This window comes from Pleurodeles waltl, chromosome 10 (assembly GCF_031143425.1).
Source record: "Pleurodeles waltl isolate 20211129_DDA chromosome 10, aPleWal1.hap1.20221129, whole genome shotgun sequence".
NCBI classification, from domain to species: domain Eukaryota; kingdom Metazoa; phylum Chordata; class Amphibia; order Caudata; family Salamandridae; genus Pleurodeles; species Pleurodeles waltl.
In genome coordinates, this window is record NC_090449.1 from 6,969,181 (window position 1) to 6,987,504 (window position 18,324).

The 18,324-nt window shown below is 46.8% G+C and overlaps 1 protein-coding gene across 1 annotated transcript in view; it reads right to left on the reverse strand.

Moving 5' to 3' along the window:
• LOC138260684 (mucin-2-like) overlaps nt 1–18,324 on the reverse strand; it is a 241,279-nt gene that overhangs the window by 193,007 nt on the left and 29,948 nt on the right. Inside the window, exon 5 of the mRNA XM_069209183.1 lies at nt 1,907–6,203. Coding sequence (XP_069065284.1) covers nt 1,907–6,203 — 4,297 coding nt within the window. The remainder of the gene's footprint in view (nt 1–1,906; nt 6,204–18,324) is intronic.

An 18,324-nucleotide genomic window follows, 5' to 3' on the forward strand; every position in this document is an offset into this window, starting at 1 on the left:
TTGGAGATTGACCTTTGGCCTTCCTCCTTAGGTGGCTAATGTCATCTTGGCAGCTAGATGTATCTAAAAAAAAAAACTAAACTATCATTGAGACACATTTGTGCAACAGATAGGCCCCCTCCAGGACAAGTTGTATGATGTTTTGTTGTTTTTTCTCTGCCTCGCCTGGCAGGGCTTTGCTTTCGGCACAGCGAAAGGGTACCTTTCGGCTCTTTGAGTCTTTTTACAGCAGGTGGACCAGCCCTCTTTATTTAAATCACCTGTTGTGATGCATGTTTTTTAAAAATTACTCCAGTATTTGTTTCCTTCTTCTTCCTTTATTACGCTGCAGAGGGAACATAACCTGGTCCGCACATATTTGATGGGCACTCCTTTTGGGCATTTACACAGCTGTCCTCTGGACTCCCACTTTCAAGAAAGTGTTCCTCGCTGCTGTAACATTAGCACAGTGGGTGAGTAAGCTGCAAGCTCTTTGTGTCAACCTGCCGAATACCACCCTCTACTTAGACAAACTGGTTCTGTGGACCACGGCATCCTTTTCTGCACAAATGAGTAATGTCATTCCACATCGGACAAACCATCACCTTACTGGCATACCATGCTCCACCTTACTCTTCTAAGGAGGAGGAGAGTCTCCATTGTCTAGACCCAAAAGAGCGCTGAGCTTTTATGTCGAATGAACCAGACAACACCGAGTGGACGATTAGCTCTTTGTGGTGTTCGCTGGAGTGAAGAAGGGAAAAGCCGTGCAGAAAAACACCGCCTCTCGCTGGATTATACTCTGCATAAAGAAGAAGCAGCCTCAGAAGGTTTAAGGGCTCATTTCACCAGAGCTAAGGCTGCAACCACTGCTTTGGCACCTGGAGTTCTTATCCTGGACATCTGCCAGGCAGCTATGTAGGCGCCAGACAGAAGTTCATAAAGCACTACTGTCTGGGCACCCAGGTTCGCCAAGAGGGATAGTTGACCTGCTCAGTCCTAGAGGACTTTTTGGTTTGAGTTCATTTGCAGACCCACCTCTAATTGGGTATTGCTTTGGCATTTGTTCAAAAAGTTAGAAATCTGCAGTTAGAAGTCTCCATCAGAAGAACAAGTTACTTTTGGTAATGCTCCTTCTGGTAGGGACTCTATCTAACCATGGAAAACTCACCAACTCTGTTATTTGGACTCTGTAACTAAAAAGAGCAAACATCTATGAATCCACACAGTGGTTGATGCCAATTTATGGTTGTGGCTCTGCATCCAGGGACATGGACTGTCTCAAAAGCAACTGATGTCTGCACACAGGAGTGGCACTTTTATTGGTTCAGACATCATTTCCAGAGTGGAATGGCTTTAGTAGAGAGACGCATGGCACCAAATACCAGCGTGCAGATGTACTATACAAATGTTTCCAGATCCAGTCTGACAACGGGAAATATTCAAAAGGTTAAGAACCTGTGGTTCGCTGGAATCTTTATCAGAAAGAGCTTTATCAGAGGTAAGTAACTGGTTTGTCTGCGGCTTGAGTAGGGGTTCACAAAGGTCTCACTCAGGTCAGAATTGGACTCCTATCACATACATTGCCCAAAAGAAAGTCCTAAGCCTTTTCTTATTTTGGGAACAAATATTCGGCACAGTCATTCCACATTCCTAATGCCAATTTACAACCAATCATCCTGGCGAAGTCACCCAATCATGCGTTGCACTGCGATTGGATGCCACAGATAGTAGCATCTTGGCTTCAGCACAAGTACAACCCTGAGAGGAAAAACTAACGGCACTAGAGCACTATACAAATCTTTGTTAAAATAATATAGCTAAAGGCCTGTGGAAGGTGTCAATCCTACTGACACAAGTGGTGGATGTATTAGGAGAAAACACATTTCCACAACGCCCAATCCAATTAAAAATAGAGTCTGCTTACCCATGACATCATCGGGAGCTTGCAAGGTACTGCGAGAGAGGTGGAAGGCTTGTGTATAGATGTTCCACTCCAGGGACACCCCACAGTGAGACAGGATCACTGTCATATCATCACCGTGGGCCATGTCAGTTGCACTATAGGTCTTGGATGGGGCAAATCTGGTCCAGGATGTTGGTATTCTGGTTGATTCAGAGGTGATCTGGGTGGTGGGCCTCACAGTTGAATCGGAGGAGGTTGAGATCTCGGGGATTCCTGTCGTTTCAGGGCTGGTCAGCATTGTTGAGATGTCTGTTGAAGCAGGGTTGGTTGAGATCCATGGGATGCTGGTTGTTTCCAATCTGGTCAAGGCAGTGGGGATTCCTGTAGGTTCAGAGCTGGTCCAGCTCGAGGGGACTGCAGTTGTTTCTGAGCTGGTCCAGATGGTGGACACTCCTGATGAATCAGAGCCAGCCCAGAGGACGGGAAATCCTGATGAATCAGAGCTAATCCAGATTGTGGACATCCCTGGTGAATCAGAGTTTGTCAAGACTGTCGGGAATTCTGTTGAATCTGAATTGATCCCTGTGACAATGCCGCTGGTTGGACCAGAGGAGGGCTGGGTTTTGGGGATGCTGGTCTCTTCAGAAACGGTTAAGATTGTGGGGATGCTGGTCACAGCCGAGCTGGGTAGAGTTGTGGTGGTGCTGGTCTCAGTTGTGGGCACATTGATCCAGGTGGTAGCAATGCGCATTGGAGAGGGTGTGCTATTCACAGTGGGGCTTGGACTGACCTCTGTGGCACTGTCAAAAGTGTAAGGATTGCCCACTGTGATCACAGGAGGACTGACCAATATTGCAGGGAATCTGACCATGTTAGGGGGAGGGCTGGCCATGTTGGCCAAAGTTCTAGTTTGATTCGGAGGAAGGCTTGCTTGGGTCCCAGGAGTGCCGCCCAAGATTACAGAAGGGCTTTTCCAGGTGATGAGAGGAAATGTCCACATTATGGGATGGCCTGCCCAGGTCGCAGCTGGGTTGGCCAAAGTCACAGGAGGGATGATCCAGGTCAAGGGCGCACTAGCTAAGCTCTCAGTAGGCCTGGTCGAGGTTACCGGCAGACCAGCCCAGGTTGTCAAAGGGATAGTCACAGAAGGGCTAGCTAAGGTTGCAGGAGGGCTGACTGAAAATGCAGTAGGGTTGGCCCAGTTAAAAAAAGGGATAGGGTTTGGCCAGGTAGCAGGAGGAATGAGCCATGTCACCGGAGGGATGGCAGAGATCGTGGCAGAACTGGTTGTAGAACGTCTGCCCAGGGTCATCGGTAGGCTGGCCAGGATCAAGGGAGGTCTGGTCCAGGTCATGGGCGAAGACGGATTTGCAGAGGCAGCTACAGTTGCAGTTGCAATAACAGATCTCTTGGCACCTCGAAAAAACCTGTTAGTCTGAGGTCCTACACCAGAAGGGGATGCTGCTGGGGATACAGAAGGCGGGCCCAGTCCTGGGACCCTCAGATATGATTGCAGCGGCTTGAGATAGGGCAGCTGTGACACTTCGTACATAAGGGGCTGGAAAGACCCAGGCATCATATATGAGGCAAATGATACAGACTGTCTGTTTGCTGGAAAAGTTATAGTTTGGACATGCTGCAAGTAGGCTGATGGAGGTGTGTTTTCCTCAAACTGAGAATAGCCAGGAGGCGGAATACCATGGTCATCGGGATGGAATACAATATTTGGTATTCCAGAGCCATATGGAGCTTTCACGGGAGGTGGCATGCCTTTTTCAAGAGGAGGGTGTACTGGAAGTGGCATGCTTCTGTCAAATGGAGGGTATGTAGGAGAAGGTATGTGGTGGAAATGTGGAGAGTCCACAGCAAGTGGCACACCTCTGTCGAATGGAGGGTATACAGGATGTGGCACACCTATGTCTAATGGAGGGTATACAGGAAGTGGCACACCTCTGTCTAATGGAGGGTATACAGGATGTGGCACACCTCTGTCTAATTGAGGGTATACAGGAAGTGGCACACCTCTGTCTAATGGCGGGTATACAGGAAGTGGCACACCTCTTAACGGAGGGTATACAGGAAGTGGCACACCTCTGTCTAATGGAAGGTATACAGGAAGTTGCATGCCTCTGTCAGATGGAGGGTATTCAGGAGGTGGCATGCCTTGCTCATATGAAGATGGTGGTATGTGGTGGTCAGGTGACGGGTGTACAAGAGGTTGTATTCCTCTGTCTGGTGGAGGGTATTCAGGAGGTGGCATGCCTCGCTCAGATGAAGATGGTGGTATGTGGTGGTCAGGTGACGGGTGTACAAGAGGTTGTATTCCTCGGTCTGGTGGAGGGTATACAGGAGGTGGCATGCCTTGCTCAGATGAAGATGGTGGTATGTGGTGCTCAGGTGACGGGTGTACAAGAGGTTGTATTCCTAGGTCTGGTGGAGGGTATACAGGAGGTGGCATGCCTCGGTCAGATGAAGGAGGTTGTATGTGGTGGTCAAGTGAAAGGTGTACAAGAGTTTGTATGCCTCGGTCTGGTGGATGGTTTCCTGGAGGTGACATGCCTTGGTCAGATGGTGAGTGCACTGGTGGTGGCATACCTTGGTCAGATGGCGAGTGTGCTAAAGGTGACATGCCTCGGTCAGATGGAATATATCCTGGAGGCGGCATGCCTTGGTCAGATAGAAAGACTTCGGGAGGTGGCATCCTTTGGTCAGACGGAGGGTGTATAGGAGGTGGGATGGCTCTACCATACTCAAGATATCCGGGGTGTGGTAAACTTTTGCCTGACAAAGGGTTTGTAAAAAGTGGCTTGTTTTTGCCAAACGGAGAATATACAAGAAGAGGCATGTTTCTGCCAAATGGAGGAGATGCAGAAGGTGGCATGCCAGTGATATACAGGGGGTATGCATTAGGTGGCATGATGATGAATGGTGGCATTACAGGATTGGGCAACACATATGGAGGGATGTGCATACTAGTGGAAGGTGGCTTGGTGTAGGGCAGCAATCTAGGAGAAGGCGGAGGGCCTGCAGAATGTGCCAGTAATGCAGACGCTGGTAAGACCTGGGAAGGTTGCTTTGCTGAAGCAAGCAGCTGGTTGCTGGAGGCTGGTCGGATGGTTGACACTACCAGAGCAGATCGATTATATAAAAAGGTTGGCAAGATTGCCAAGATGGGTGTGCCAACTGTTAAGGTAGAAAGAATTGGCCATCGAGTCTTAATCCAAACTGATTGTATTTGGGGAGACGTTTTGATGGTGGTGGTTTTGGTGGAAACTGTGGTGCTGATGGTGGTGGGGCTGTGTGTGCTGCTGTTGGTGGTGCTAGCAGCTGTGATTTCAGATGTGGGATTGCTCATGAATGTTATTTTTTCACCCAGTACTGAAGATTTGATTAGCTCTTCCGAAAGAGTGGGGTTCAGCAGAACACTTGTACTGCTGCTTGTGCCTGCCGCAGAAGGTGGCATTAGAGTGGAAAGGCTTATCGTAGAGATCGTGTTAGATTCTGTGGATAAAAAGTAAGTCCTGGCTGGAAGGGTGTGTAGATTCTGAGATGTTTGTGGTGGTATCCTTTGCTTGGTGCTGCCCACCTGGCTTTCAAAGGTTAGCACTGCAGAACGCCTCCTTCTAAGAAGCGAGACTCGCATGAACCTGGAAGGTTTTACCCACACAGATGGTGGAGGGTGGGGAGAACGTGGTACTTTAGAAGGCGGGGTTGCCTCAATGGGCGCTGGAGTAATGTGTGTGTGTGTAGATAATGGCAGCACTGTGGCCGTTTTTCTGGTCTTTTGGTTCAGCAGAGAATTGACCACAGGAATCCCTTGCCGCCTTGCACTACCCTCAGAAGTGAACATGGCTGAATTGTACCGTCTGAAGTCTAGGCGGACAGCTAACAAACGGAGCTTGTTAAAAATAAGTTTCATAAGTGGGCTCAAGAGTCTGCCTCTTTGTAACTTGGTCCTCTTAGATCGGGGCAGTTGGTCACCATCCAGAGGCCATCCCGACCAAAGGCGCGCCTTGCAGGATCTGCTTCCAGGATATGTACAACGTGCAGCTGAAAAGAGATTCACACCCTGTGACACCCATTCCTCAGCACCAGAGAACTTCAGCTGAGTTCGGTGTTTAGAAGCCAGCATAAGAGTTGTAGGGTAGAATGGATGTCTAGCTGTTTTTGTCTCTCGGGTGATCCACTCGGTGAAGGTTGATGCTCTGGTGGCTAGGGCAGGCCCGTGGCAGTCTTTCAACGCCCGCCCTACTAAACCAACTAAGAACCATTTGGTGTGGAAAATGTCAAAGCAAACGAGTGGGCTTCCACGACGGATCTAAAGTAAAAAGAGAGAAAAAGCACTGTTAGACAGGTCTTTACATGCAGGAATTCAGTCAACCTAAACACCGCCATTCAGCCACCCACTCCTGTATTCCCTTTTCCTGAAGAATACCTTAGTACAGTCAACGACTCTACATCTATCTTTTTGTTTTTGATAGTCAGGAGGACTTAGCAGGGGCAGCCTCTCTATTTCTAAAACCTGCTCCTTGGTTGTCAGAGGCATGGATATCTTCTCCCACTTTACTGTGCTTCACGCAACAGATGAAGGAATATTTTATGGATGCCTTATTGGTCCACTTTTGCCACAGGAAATAGAGAATACAGCCACTTGTTACATTTCTTTCTCCTCAGTGGTCAAGTATCTCTAGATCTCTAACTCTTTGTTTGTTGGCCAAAGGATTGGCACAGTCAATCTCCATCTCTACTAACGGCATTGTACAGCCATTATCTCGGTCTCTCTTACTTTGTCCTCAATGGTAGGTCTACTCTCTCACTCTACCAGGCGTTCCTCAATGGTCAAGAATCTACGAGTCCAACCTCCATCTCTACTAATGGCATTGTACAGCCATTATCTCTGTCTCTGCTACTTTGTCCTCGATGGTAGGTCCACTCTCTCACTCTACCATGCGTTCCTCAAAGATCAAGAATCTGCGAGTCCAACCTCCATCTCTACTTATGGCATTATACAGCCATTATCTCTGTCTCTGCTACTTTGTCCTCGATGGTAGGTCCACTCTCTCACTCTACCATGCGTTCCTCAAAGATCAAGAATCTGCGAGTCCAACCTCCATCTCTACTTATGGCATTATACAGCCATTATCTCTGTCTCTCTTACTTTGTCCTCGATTGTAGATCCACTCTCTCACTCTACCAGTGGTCCCTCAATGATCAAGAATCAATGAGTCCAGGGGGCGCTGTCTGGCCGTGCTTGCCGTAGCATGCAGATATCAGAGCTTCAGGAAGGGACGGAAGCTCAAGGCTCATAAATCCTGTAAATATGGATGAGTAGACCAAAGACACATAGATTTGGTCTCCTGAAAACACGTTGCCTGGACAGAGATGCAATGGTGCCTGGAGAACGGTAGAAAACGGAGTGTGAGATCCGGAGGCGAGCGGCGTGGCCGAAAACAAAATGGTGGCCGCCCAGAGCCACTGATACAGAGACAGACGGAGCAGATGTGGACGAAGATGAAAACGGTCACAATTGTGAGCAGAAAGGCAACTGGAGGTGAGACACCGAAAGAGGATGGTGAGATAGGCTTGCAGGGTGAAGAGCCACAGAGTGGAACGGATCGACTCCAGAGGTGAGGAGAGCGCAGAGAAGGCGCGCTCAGTAGACATTGGCAACCGAGGAGTGATCCCTTCTCCCCTGCACATTCCCGAGTCATGGAGGGAAAAGTGGGAGTCCTGGAATTGGGTAAAAGGACAGAGGCGGAAGCACCACAATGAGGCAGGCAGGGGGCACCCCAGAGGGGAAACACAGAGAATCGATTGCCCATCAACCGTGCAGAGGCATCAGAGCCTTCATACGGAGGAAGCGCAGAATTAATCAGTGCTCCAGACGTTCTGTGGGAAGACCACAGGACGAAAAAGCCTGACAAACACCGGCGTTAAAGGAAAGAGGGCCTTTGGCGGGCAGAGCACAACATAGCGATGTGGCCTAAGCAGGAAAATGGTGAATAAACAGATGAGAAATCCCCCCCCCACGGATCCGATAGGCACGAATAGCCTGTGCCAAGACACCTAATGAAATGGTGAGACCCCCGCATATCAGGGAAAAGCATCCCGCCGGGGGCGGACGAGACGGACAAAGAGAAGAACCCGGGAGTAATGGAAACCCACACAGCGACTATCTTACAGGCCATCAAAGACACAAAACAGTCCTTGGAGACCCAACTAGCAGTGGTGGCGAGTGAAGTGGGACTGCTACGAGACGACCACCAGGAATTAACGGACTGTGTCAAAGAAATGGAGGAGCAGATAGAGACGACAATACCCAAAGTAGCGGCTCTTATAAAGAAATGCAAGGAACTGGAATTGGGGCTACAACAGGGGATAACTAGACTGAAAGACGCAGAGGGGAGGTCAAGACGCCCCAATGTGAAGCTAGTGGGGGTGCCAGAAAAAGCAGAAGGACATAATACCGAGCTAGATGGGGAAGACTGGCTAATAAACAAAGTACTACAATGCAAGCATCTAAATTCTTTTCCGTAGAAAGACCCACAGAATCTCAACCAGGGCTGTGCTATCAGGAGCTCCCCTAGACCAATAATAGTAAGACTGATGAATTTCAGGGACAGAGACATCATCCTACAGACGGCAAGAAAACACGGCCCTTGGCTAATTGAAAACGCCGAAATCCACATATATCCAGACTACACAAACCTGGTACAACGCCAAAGAGGGGTGTACGTACCAATAAAGAAAGTACTGCGACAACACGGCATAAAATATTCACTTATCTACTCAGCAAAACTATGAGTGGAACTAAAAGAGAAAACATATTTTCTGCAAACTGCACAGGACACTTGGACATGGCTAGAATACCAGGGCTTAGGAACGGGTCCACCACTGAGGACAAAAAGGGGAGAAAGGAGAAATCACGCATCAGTCAAATGCTGGGACACAGAAAACAGGAAGAGCGCCGCAACACCAAATAAAGAACATATAAAAGAGACACAGAATAAGGGTATCAAAGAACTGCAGCTACACGTGCTCACCCAAATGGATAAGAAATGGAGAGTACTACCAGCTGAGAGCAACAAAAGCGACTCTGACTGCACGGGAATAGGCCAGAAAACAGAAGAGGAACAACTAACAGTAGTAATGCCTAAGACATTAGAACACTTGGGGTAAAAAGAGACGAGAGCTGGAAAGGGACAGATCAGGCCTTGGGCTCCGATCCCCCCACCAGCAGATTGGTTGGAACACATAGATGTTTGATACAAAATGGGGGAGATGAGATCTACCTCTTATGGACATGTCGTCAATGGGGGGCCATCACGCCCAGGTGATGAAAGCACAAAATGTTTGTTTGGTTTTAAGGTTGGGGACAACACATGCCGTAAGTTGAGTAAGTGGTTAGTTCAGGAATCACCGTACAGTAAGGTAGGGAGGGGGGTAAGTTACAAGGGGGTTCAGTGAACCAAGTCTCACAACAAAACTAAACATGGTCCCTCACCAAAACACAGAGGAGGCTGCGCAAACACACACAGAACACATCCACCATGATGCAGCTACAAAGTGTATCGATACAAACATGGAATGTTAACGGACTGGGAAACAGAGTAAAGCGGAGCCCCGTTCAAAGAGTGCTCAACAGACAAAAAAACGGATATAGGGCCTCATTACAACCCTGGCGGCCGGCGGTAAGCTGACGGTAACACCGCCAACAGGCTGCCAGTGTTCCGCCAGCTATTATGACCGTGGCGCTATAGCCACGGCCATACCGCCGGCTGCTCCACTATACCGCCAGGCTTTCGCCCGGTGGTCATAATCCCCGACCGCCAGGCTGGCCATGGCGATAAACACCGCCATGGAACAGCTGGCGGTAAGGGGGACTTGGGGTGCCCCTGGGGGTGCCTGCACTGCCCATGCACTTGGCAGGGGCCCCCAGGCATAGCCCCATCGTTAATTTCACTGCCCGAAATTCGGGCACTGAAATGCGCAACGGGTACCACTGCACCCGCTGCACATCAGCATTGCCGCCGGCTCTATTACGAGCCGGCAGCAATGTTGATGTGACTTTTCCGCTGGGCCAGTGGACGGTAACACTGTAACCGTCAATTTACGAAATAGTAGAGCACACCATATGTAACATAGAGCACATATAACTTGTAACAAACTAAAAAAATTAAATCTAGAAAAATAACATTAGTGGATCCACTAATAGTGGGATAGTTAATCAAAAAACAAAAAAGGGTGTTCATTCTTCTATCTTTCTAAACAACAAAAAAACTAATTTGTTGGTACAAAACCAGACTTTTTAATATATCCATATCAAGAATAAAAATTCTAACAATCATACAGACTTATAGCACACGTAATATAAATGTACAGGACAATAAAGCAACATAGACACATAAGACGAAATGTATATACAGATCACTTAGATCCCAAATGTTTGGAAAGAGGGCCAAAGAATGTATAATTCGACCCCTTCGTAGTAGAACTTCAGCCTAGTAGAACTTCAGCCAACACATGTTTCGTCCACAAATGGACTTTTTCAAGGCTGATAAATCACAATGAGGAAACAACATATTAGTTACAACAAACTACACAATACTGTAATTCATTTCCATTTTTAAAATTCATTATTATGACCAATTTGCAATGGCAAAGGTCTTCAAAGGTATAACCCTGATACAACACTGCGAACCATAAAAGAAAGAACACCCAGTACCCCATACCAAAACACAACTAACATAGTGCATATTATGTGGTGCACAACCTATAAAGTCTTGTAACAAAGCATGCACCCAGAGTGTGTAAAAGAAAATCAAACTTGTGGGAAGCAAAACATGCACAATTTTATTCACAAAGACTCTTTTGAGAGCAAACCTCCAATAGACTAATGGAAGACAAAGCCCAAAAAGACAAGAGTAATTGTACCCTAAGGGCCATGCACAATGAGTACCTAGTATATTAGAACTGACCTTAATTCATAAGAAGAGACCTACAATGTATAAAAACATAATTAGGTTCAATGCCACAACCATGGCTGATATTATTCAAAATAGTGACCTAGAGCAATTCTACATACCGGTCTTTCCCAGAACGTCCACTTATTAATTAATGGCAGTATCATCTCAGCCAGATGGAACTTAATAGTCTTTCCAATCGCCCCGTCCAAAATGCGGTATAGAAGCTGGCATATAGTAAGCTTAACATCAACCTCTTGGGCAAAGCCAACAACAAGTCAATCCCTTTTATATCTGAAAACAAAAGCACTTATGAGCCAAATAATGTACACCAAGATTCCCATTTTAGACTGTAAGCGCACTTTAAACCAGTTTCTTTCTTTGGAATCCAAGACTAATTGAAACTAATTTCTTTTTAAAGTATCCCAACTGTATTATCGATTCTGACCAAGACAACACTGTTACCGTCCACTGGCCCAGCGGAAAAGTCGAAATAGGGAGCCAGGAATACCGCCAGCACTGGCGGTATTCTGGTGCCCGCTGCCTTGGCGGTCTTCTCAGAAGACCGCCGAGGTTGTAATGAGGGCCATAGTGTTCCTTCAGGAGACACACCTGATGGATCAACAACATCCGTGCATGGATAGAGGGAGATACAGACTGGGCAGCTGAGCACAATCCACCTCTGGGTCAAGAGGAGCGGCAACTTTGATCAAGAGGTCACTGGCATTTCACGAAAAACAAACCTGGACAGACAGACAGGGAACATAAACAGCTATAGTGGTGGGACTGGAAGGAAAGGATATACTGTTAGTGAATGTGTTTGCCCCACCAGGTCTTCAAAACGGGCTGATTAAAAAGGTGGGAGAAACACCAGTAGAGGCCCCATGTGCCCTGGTGGTACTGGGAGGCGATTTTAACCTTGTAATGGACACCAGTAGAGATAGAAATAGCTCCTGTCAAGAGGGAAGTGGGACAAGAGGGAGGCTAGAAGGGTTTATGCAACAACAGGTTTATGTGACATATGGAGAAGTCGACACCCAGAGGAAACATGCTACTCCTTCTGCTCAGGGGCATACTCAATGCACTTACGATTAGACTGCTTCTTCACCACAGGCAGCACACTCAGCAGATTTAGGGAGGCAAAATATTTGGCTAGAGGAATAAGCGATCACTCCCCATTATGGACGTCGCTCGACCTCCAAACCGAAAGGCCCAAACAGCCATGGAGAATGGATGTATGGCGACTTACTAACAAACAAGAGGTCAAACATTTGACCACAGCCTCGGAGCTCTACTTTACTGAAAATAGAAATCTGGTGCAAAGTGAAATGATACTAAGGGAGGCATATAAGGCAACCATAAGAGGTACAATTATTTCTGGAGGGAAACAGGATAGACAGGAGAGGAGGGCAGCACTAAATAAACTAGAGGAAGAAATAATACGCCTAGATGAGACATATGCGGAGAAGGGGGATCCCATTAATAAGAGTGCGCCTGGCTAGAAAAGAGTTGAATACCAAGCACTCGCAAAAAATGAGACAAAAACCTCCTACACAGCAAAACAAAAAATAATTTATGAAGGAGGGAATAAGACAGGGAAGCTTCTGGCGTGGCTGGGAAGAAAGGAAAGGGACAAAATGAAGATTAAAGAAATTAGGCAAACATCAGGGAATCTGATATAGCTGAAGAATTTTCCACATATTTGGAACGCTTTTATGACTCCCACATAACAGCCCCCGAAATAGAAATTTGAGCGTTCATTGAAGACAGCCCAATAACGAAACTGAGTGAAAAGTAGCTTTAGACGAAGATATTACAGTGGAGGAAATCACACAAGCTTTGGGGTGGATGCAAATAGGTAGAGCTCCCGGACCGAACAGACTCCCAATCGAATTACTGAAAAGACTACGAACACAAGTGAAGGTTCCACTTCATAAGGCTCTGATGGAAGCGTACAGAACAGGTAAACTGCCAGAGGACATGGACACAGCGACGGTGACATTAATCCCAAAGGCAGGGAAACTGCTGGACAGATGTGACTCAGATAGGAGCATATCAGTAATTAATGGGGACATAAAAATACTGGCTAAGGTATCGGCGAATAAGTTAAAAACTGTGATCTTAGAATTAGTACACCAGGACCAAAATGGATTCATGCCAGGGCGATCAACCAGGCTGAACCTCTGGTGCCTACACAAGAACATGGCTCTTGCACGAGAGGCACCGGTGGGTAAAGCAATTGTACCCCTAGATGCAAACAAAGCTTTTGATTCGGTGGAGTGGAGCTATCTGTTTGGTGTTTTAGCCAGGATGTTTTAGGTCGAATTATATAAGCTGGGTCAGACTCCTCTATGACCGCCCTATCGCTAGGGTGCGGGTCAACAGCCATCTTTCTCAGAAGTTTGCTATCATGAGGGGCACCAGACAGGGGTGCCCACTATCTCCAATGTTGTTTGCATTGAATCTGAAGCTCTGGTGGCTTGGATAAGAGTGGACCCACTAATTTGGTGCTGGCTGGGTAGTCAGGGGCCAAAGGACTGCATGTTGTTGTACGCCGACGATATCCTACTATACTTATCCAACATGATGCAAACAATGGATAGGCTCCAACAAATATTCACCAAATTTGGCAGACATTCAGGCTTTGCAGTTAACTGGGATGAATTGCTAGTGTTCCCCTTGGAAGATGATGATAAGTACACACCTTAGATTGCCACTCCGGATGGAGCAAACCAAATTTAAATACCTAGCGATATGGATAACGCACTCTCAGGTTGAGTACTATGAGGCGAATATGAGACCCCTACTGCAATGACTAGAGCTAGACGCAGAACATTGGCAGACGTTGCCACTATCCCTATTAGGGAAAGCAGCCATATATAAAATGATGGCTGAATCATGCTGTATGTTATACAAAATACACCATATAAAATACCAGATAGGTTTTTCACTAAGATAGATAGCCTGGTAAGACAGTTGCTATGGGTGGGTTGGAAACCCAGAATATCACTGAAAACTCTGCAAAGATCTTGCTTTGAAGGGGTAATTGCACTGCCTAATGTGCGGAAATACTACGAAGCAGCGCAAGTCAGTGTAGTCAATGATCGGGCATATACAGAGGCTGATAATCCGGAATGGGGACACAGTTATCTGCATGCACTATATGGAGGAAGAACTCCTGCGAGTGTGTACCCGGCAACACAAAGAGTGATTGATGTTTGGAGGATACTGACGAAGGAGATGGGATGGGCTGGGCTGGGAGACTAACTCCCAAAACCCCATTATGAGAAGGTACAAGGCTACCAGAGGTCTAATCACTGCAGGGATTCAGAGGATGGAACGACATTGGCATATCCACGATAGCGGAAGTATGGGATGCAAATGGGATAGTCCAATTCTCATACCTACAGACAGAATATAAGATGACCGGGTCCCATTGGCTCAAATACAGACAACTATCCCACGCCCTGAAAAACAGCATCCCTCCAGATGAAGAGACGCAATAAAATTCCCCATTAGAAAATAGGTTGCTGAGAGGAAAAGTTGACAAAAAACTGGTATCAATAACATATGAAGAACACACAGGATACATTGAGGAAACTACAGCATAGGTGGGAAATAGACGCAGGGAACCTAGAAGACGACGATTGGGCAGAGGCATTATAATTCCCCAAAAAGTGGCAATAAAAGCTAGCTTTCAACTTATCCAGCTTAAAATACTACACAGGGGCCTTTTCATACAAGATAGGATGGATAGACAGTGAGAATGCTCGAGAGACTGCGGAATGGAAGGCTCTTTTCTGCACAATATATGGAGCTGCCCACGCCTTCGAGGGCACTGGGGGAAGGAGGAAAGTACGCTGGCGACTGCAATCATCAAGGACCTCTGCCTGACACCAAGGACAGTGTTACTGGGCACATGGGAAACCTCGGACTATACATGCCATCAAAACCACTCATCAAGATAGGTTGCGTGGTAGCCAAGGGAGATATAGCCCTGAGATGGGGCTCGACAACGCCCCCTACACATCCGAACTGGGAAATAGGAATGGAATATTGTAGAATTATAGAAAAAGAAGTGTACAAGAGTAGAGGATGTATGAAGAAATATGAAAAAATATGGGGAGGATGGGAAACTGAATTATGAAGGAAACAGAAGTGGAACGGTGATGCGCCTCTAATGATAACATGTACAGAACCAGACAGAAAAAGCACGGCAAAAATGGCAATAGAGGAATCCTATAACTCTGGATTAAATACATTTGTGAGTGGGACCAGAAGCAGAAGGTGAGACGAACTGTTAGAGATGTTGATTATATGCATGAATGTACTAACTGCTAATAACTGGCAATAAAATAATAAAAGTATAAATTAAAAAAAATCTATGAGTCCAACCTGCATCTCTACTAATGGCATTGTACAGCCGTTATCTCTGTCTCTGTTACTTTGCCCTCGATGGTAGGTCCACTCTCTCACTCTACCAGGGGTTCCTCAATGGTCAAGAATCTATGAGTCCAAGCTTCATCTCTACTAATGGCATTATACAGCCATTATCTCTGTCTCTCTTACTTTGCCCTCGATGGTAGGTCCACTCTCTCACTCTACCAGGGGTTCCTCAATGGTCAAGAATCTACAAGTTCGACTTTCATCCTACCTGGTGAACTCAGCTTCCATCTCGATGATCAAAAAGATCCCCACTACATGGACCTCTTCGAGAGCATCAAGATCCTAGGACTCATCCAGGTCATCCAGGGCACCACTCAAGGCACGACACACCCTTTGCCCCATTTTTACAGCCAGCAACAAGGTCAAGTTCAGCCACCTCACTACGCTGACCTGGACATACCACTCTATCGTTCCCTTCTTCATTGACGCACCCCAACTCTCCTCCGCCAAGACTACCGATAACCTCAGATGTAGCTGGAAGAAGATAGAGGACACAGACTTGACCACCATTCTTACTGCCCTCCAACCAAACCTCACTGGCAACATGCAAGCCAACATCAAAGCCTTCAACAATTGGATTGCTTACAGTGCAGACACCCTAGCCACCTGAAGAAAGTCAGACTCTCGCGAACGAACACACGAACCCGCTTGTGCACCGAAGACCTTAGGAACTTCAAATGACTCTGCAAACAGATGGAAAGAAAATGAAGAACCAGTCAGGACACCACCCCAAAAAACTCTTACAAATCCGCGTTCAGGTAGTACCACACCCAACTCAGCGAGGCAAGAAAAACAGCATAGCTCTCAGACTGGGAAACAGCTCCAACAACTGCAACGAGCTCTTCAACATCATCAAAGAATTCTCCAACACCTCAGCTGCTGCCAACTCAATCACCCCTTCTCAAGACCTCTGAAACAACCTCTCTGATTTCTTCCACAACAAAATCCTCAACATCTACACCAACTTCGACCCCAACGCATGACACAAGAACTCATCAAACATCTGCCCACCACCACAACCTGGAAACCCCTCACACTAGAACACACCACTGAAATCATGAGAATAATCCATTCAGGGGCCCCAGTGACCCCACCATATCTTCAACTTTGGAGGAACTCTGATCAGGTCCCCACTCATTAGCAGCTCCATCCAAAGTGGAACCTTCCTGGACAACTGGAAATACGCATAAATCACAGCTCTCCTGAAAAAACATCCACGGCAGACCCAAAGGAGCTCTGTAACTACAGACCCATCTCACTCCGGCCCTTCCTATCCAAAGTCATGGAGAAAGCCATCAACACACTAACCCAAAAAGAAGGAGAAATGAGCTCGCTCAACTTCCCCAAACAATATAGATAACAAACAAGAGCGAGTACACTACCACAAACATTGGTAACTAAGTTACCCTCCTATTCTATCCACAATACTGTAAGTACCTTTTACTTAGTAAAAGACCCCTCTCCCACCAACCTAGTTGGTGGCATGCTTTATCATGGGAGTCCCACCACTGACACCTAGTGCCTCAGGGGTGTGCTTTAATGCTCGATTTCAACAGATCAGGTATTAGTATTGTGAAGGATCAACACCAAAGAAAATAGTGAATCAAAATTGCCTAAAGGATACCCACCGGCAGTCTGTTGACAAGATTAAACAATAGTGGATGTACTCTAAAGATCAATGCCCGAACACATCCTCAATCTTTATCGGTTGACATGTTTCAGCCAAATCCTCTCAGCTGCCCCTAAGGGTCAGTTTGGCTTTCTTCAGGACCTGGGTTGCATGCACCCTAAGGGATGTGCATAAATTCTCAATCCATCACTCACTGGTTAACTGGTCTTCACTCCATTCGAGTATACTTACCTGTCAGTAATTTAGCGGCTCAAGGAGCCTCCAGCAGGGTGTGCCCTGTAGTCACACATTCATCAAGGTGGATGCCCGCCAATGCATTTACTCACATCCCAGGAGCTCCTCCCACCCTTGGTGAATGCGTGACTACAGGGGTTTTACTCAAGATTTTTCCAACTACACAAAAATAACGGACAATGGAGGCCCATTCTGGACCTCAGAGGTTTGAACACATTTCTGAAAAGCAAGGACTTTGTTGGGTTAGCCAACATGTAACCTCCCAATTCTACTGAAAGATGAGTTTGTGGCCTCGATACACCTGGAGGACGCATACTTCAATATCCAAGAACATTTGAAGTGCAGTCAGTTCCTGAGGTTTCTCAGGGATGGAGAAGTTATCAATTCAAGACCCTTCCATTCGGCTGAAAGGGATCTGCAGTCAAGCTGGTCATCCCAGTGGAGCATGTGTCAAGGATACACAACCCATGTGCTGATAGGCTTCGCAGACTGCAAACAGTTACGAGAGGGAAGTAAGTAAAGGATAAATGAGGTCACTGTCTTGGCAAAGGAGTAGGCCAGAGTCAGATCTATTTGCAGCATACTCCAACAAGCGAAGCCCATTATTTACACGATGGCGGCAATGTCCAGGCTCTCAAGGAGATGATTTTTTGACACCGTAGGTAGGGAAATTTCCTTCAGACCTTCTAGCCATTTCCAGTGATACCCAGGCTGCTGCGCAACATGAGGAAAGAGCCTTGTCTAGTGAATCTGGTAGCCCCATCACGGTAAAGGCAGCAGCAGCATCCAGAACAGGTTAGTTCGCAGAGCGATCAGTTCCATCTGATGCCGACACTGCTATCTAGGAGTAAAGGACAGGTTTTCCATCCAAACACAGACTCGCTCCATTGAACAGCTTGGCTGCTGAGGACTTCGAATTTTGGGTCTTCACAAATCCTCTCTGATTGTCAAAGAATCTTGAAAGCGGCCAGAGTGTGCCGACACTTAAAACAAATGCTTGTAAGTGGATATGTTTTTTTTATTGGGCTCAGGAAAGCAACCTAAACCCACAGTCTATGGCGCCAAATGAGTTCCTTCCTTATGCACTATATGCTGCTGCATCAGCCCTCAAATATTCATCTGTCAGGGTCCATGTGTTAGAGATTTCTGAGGACTTGAGAAACTAA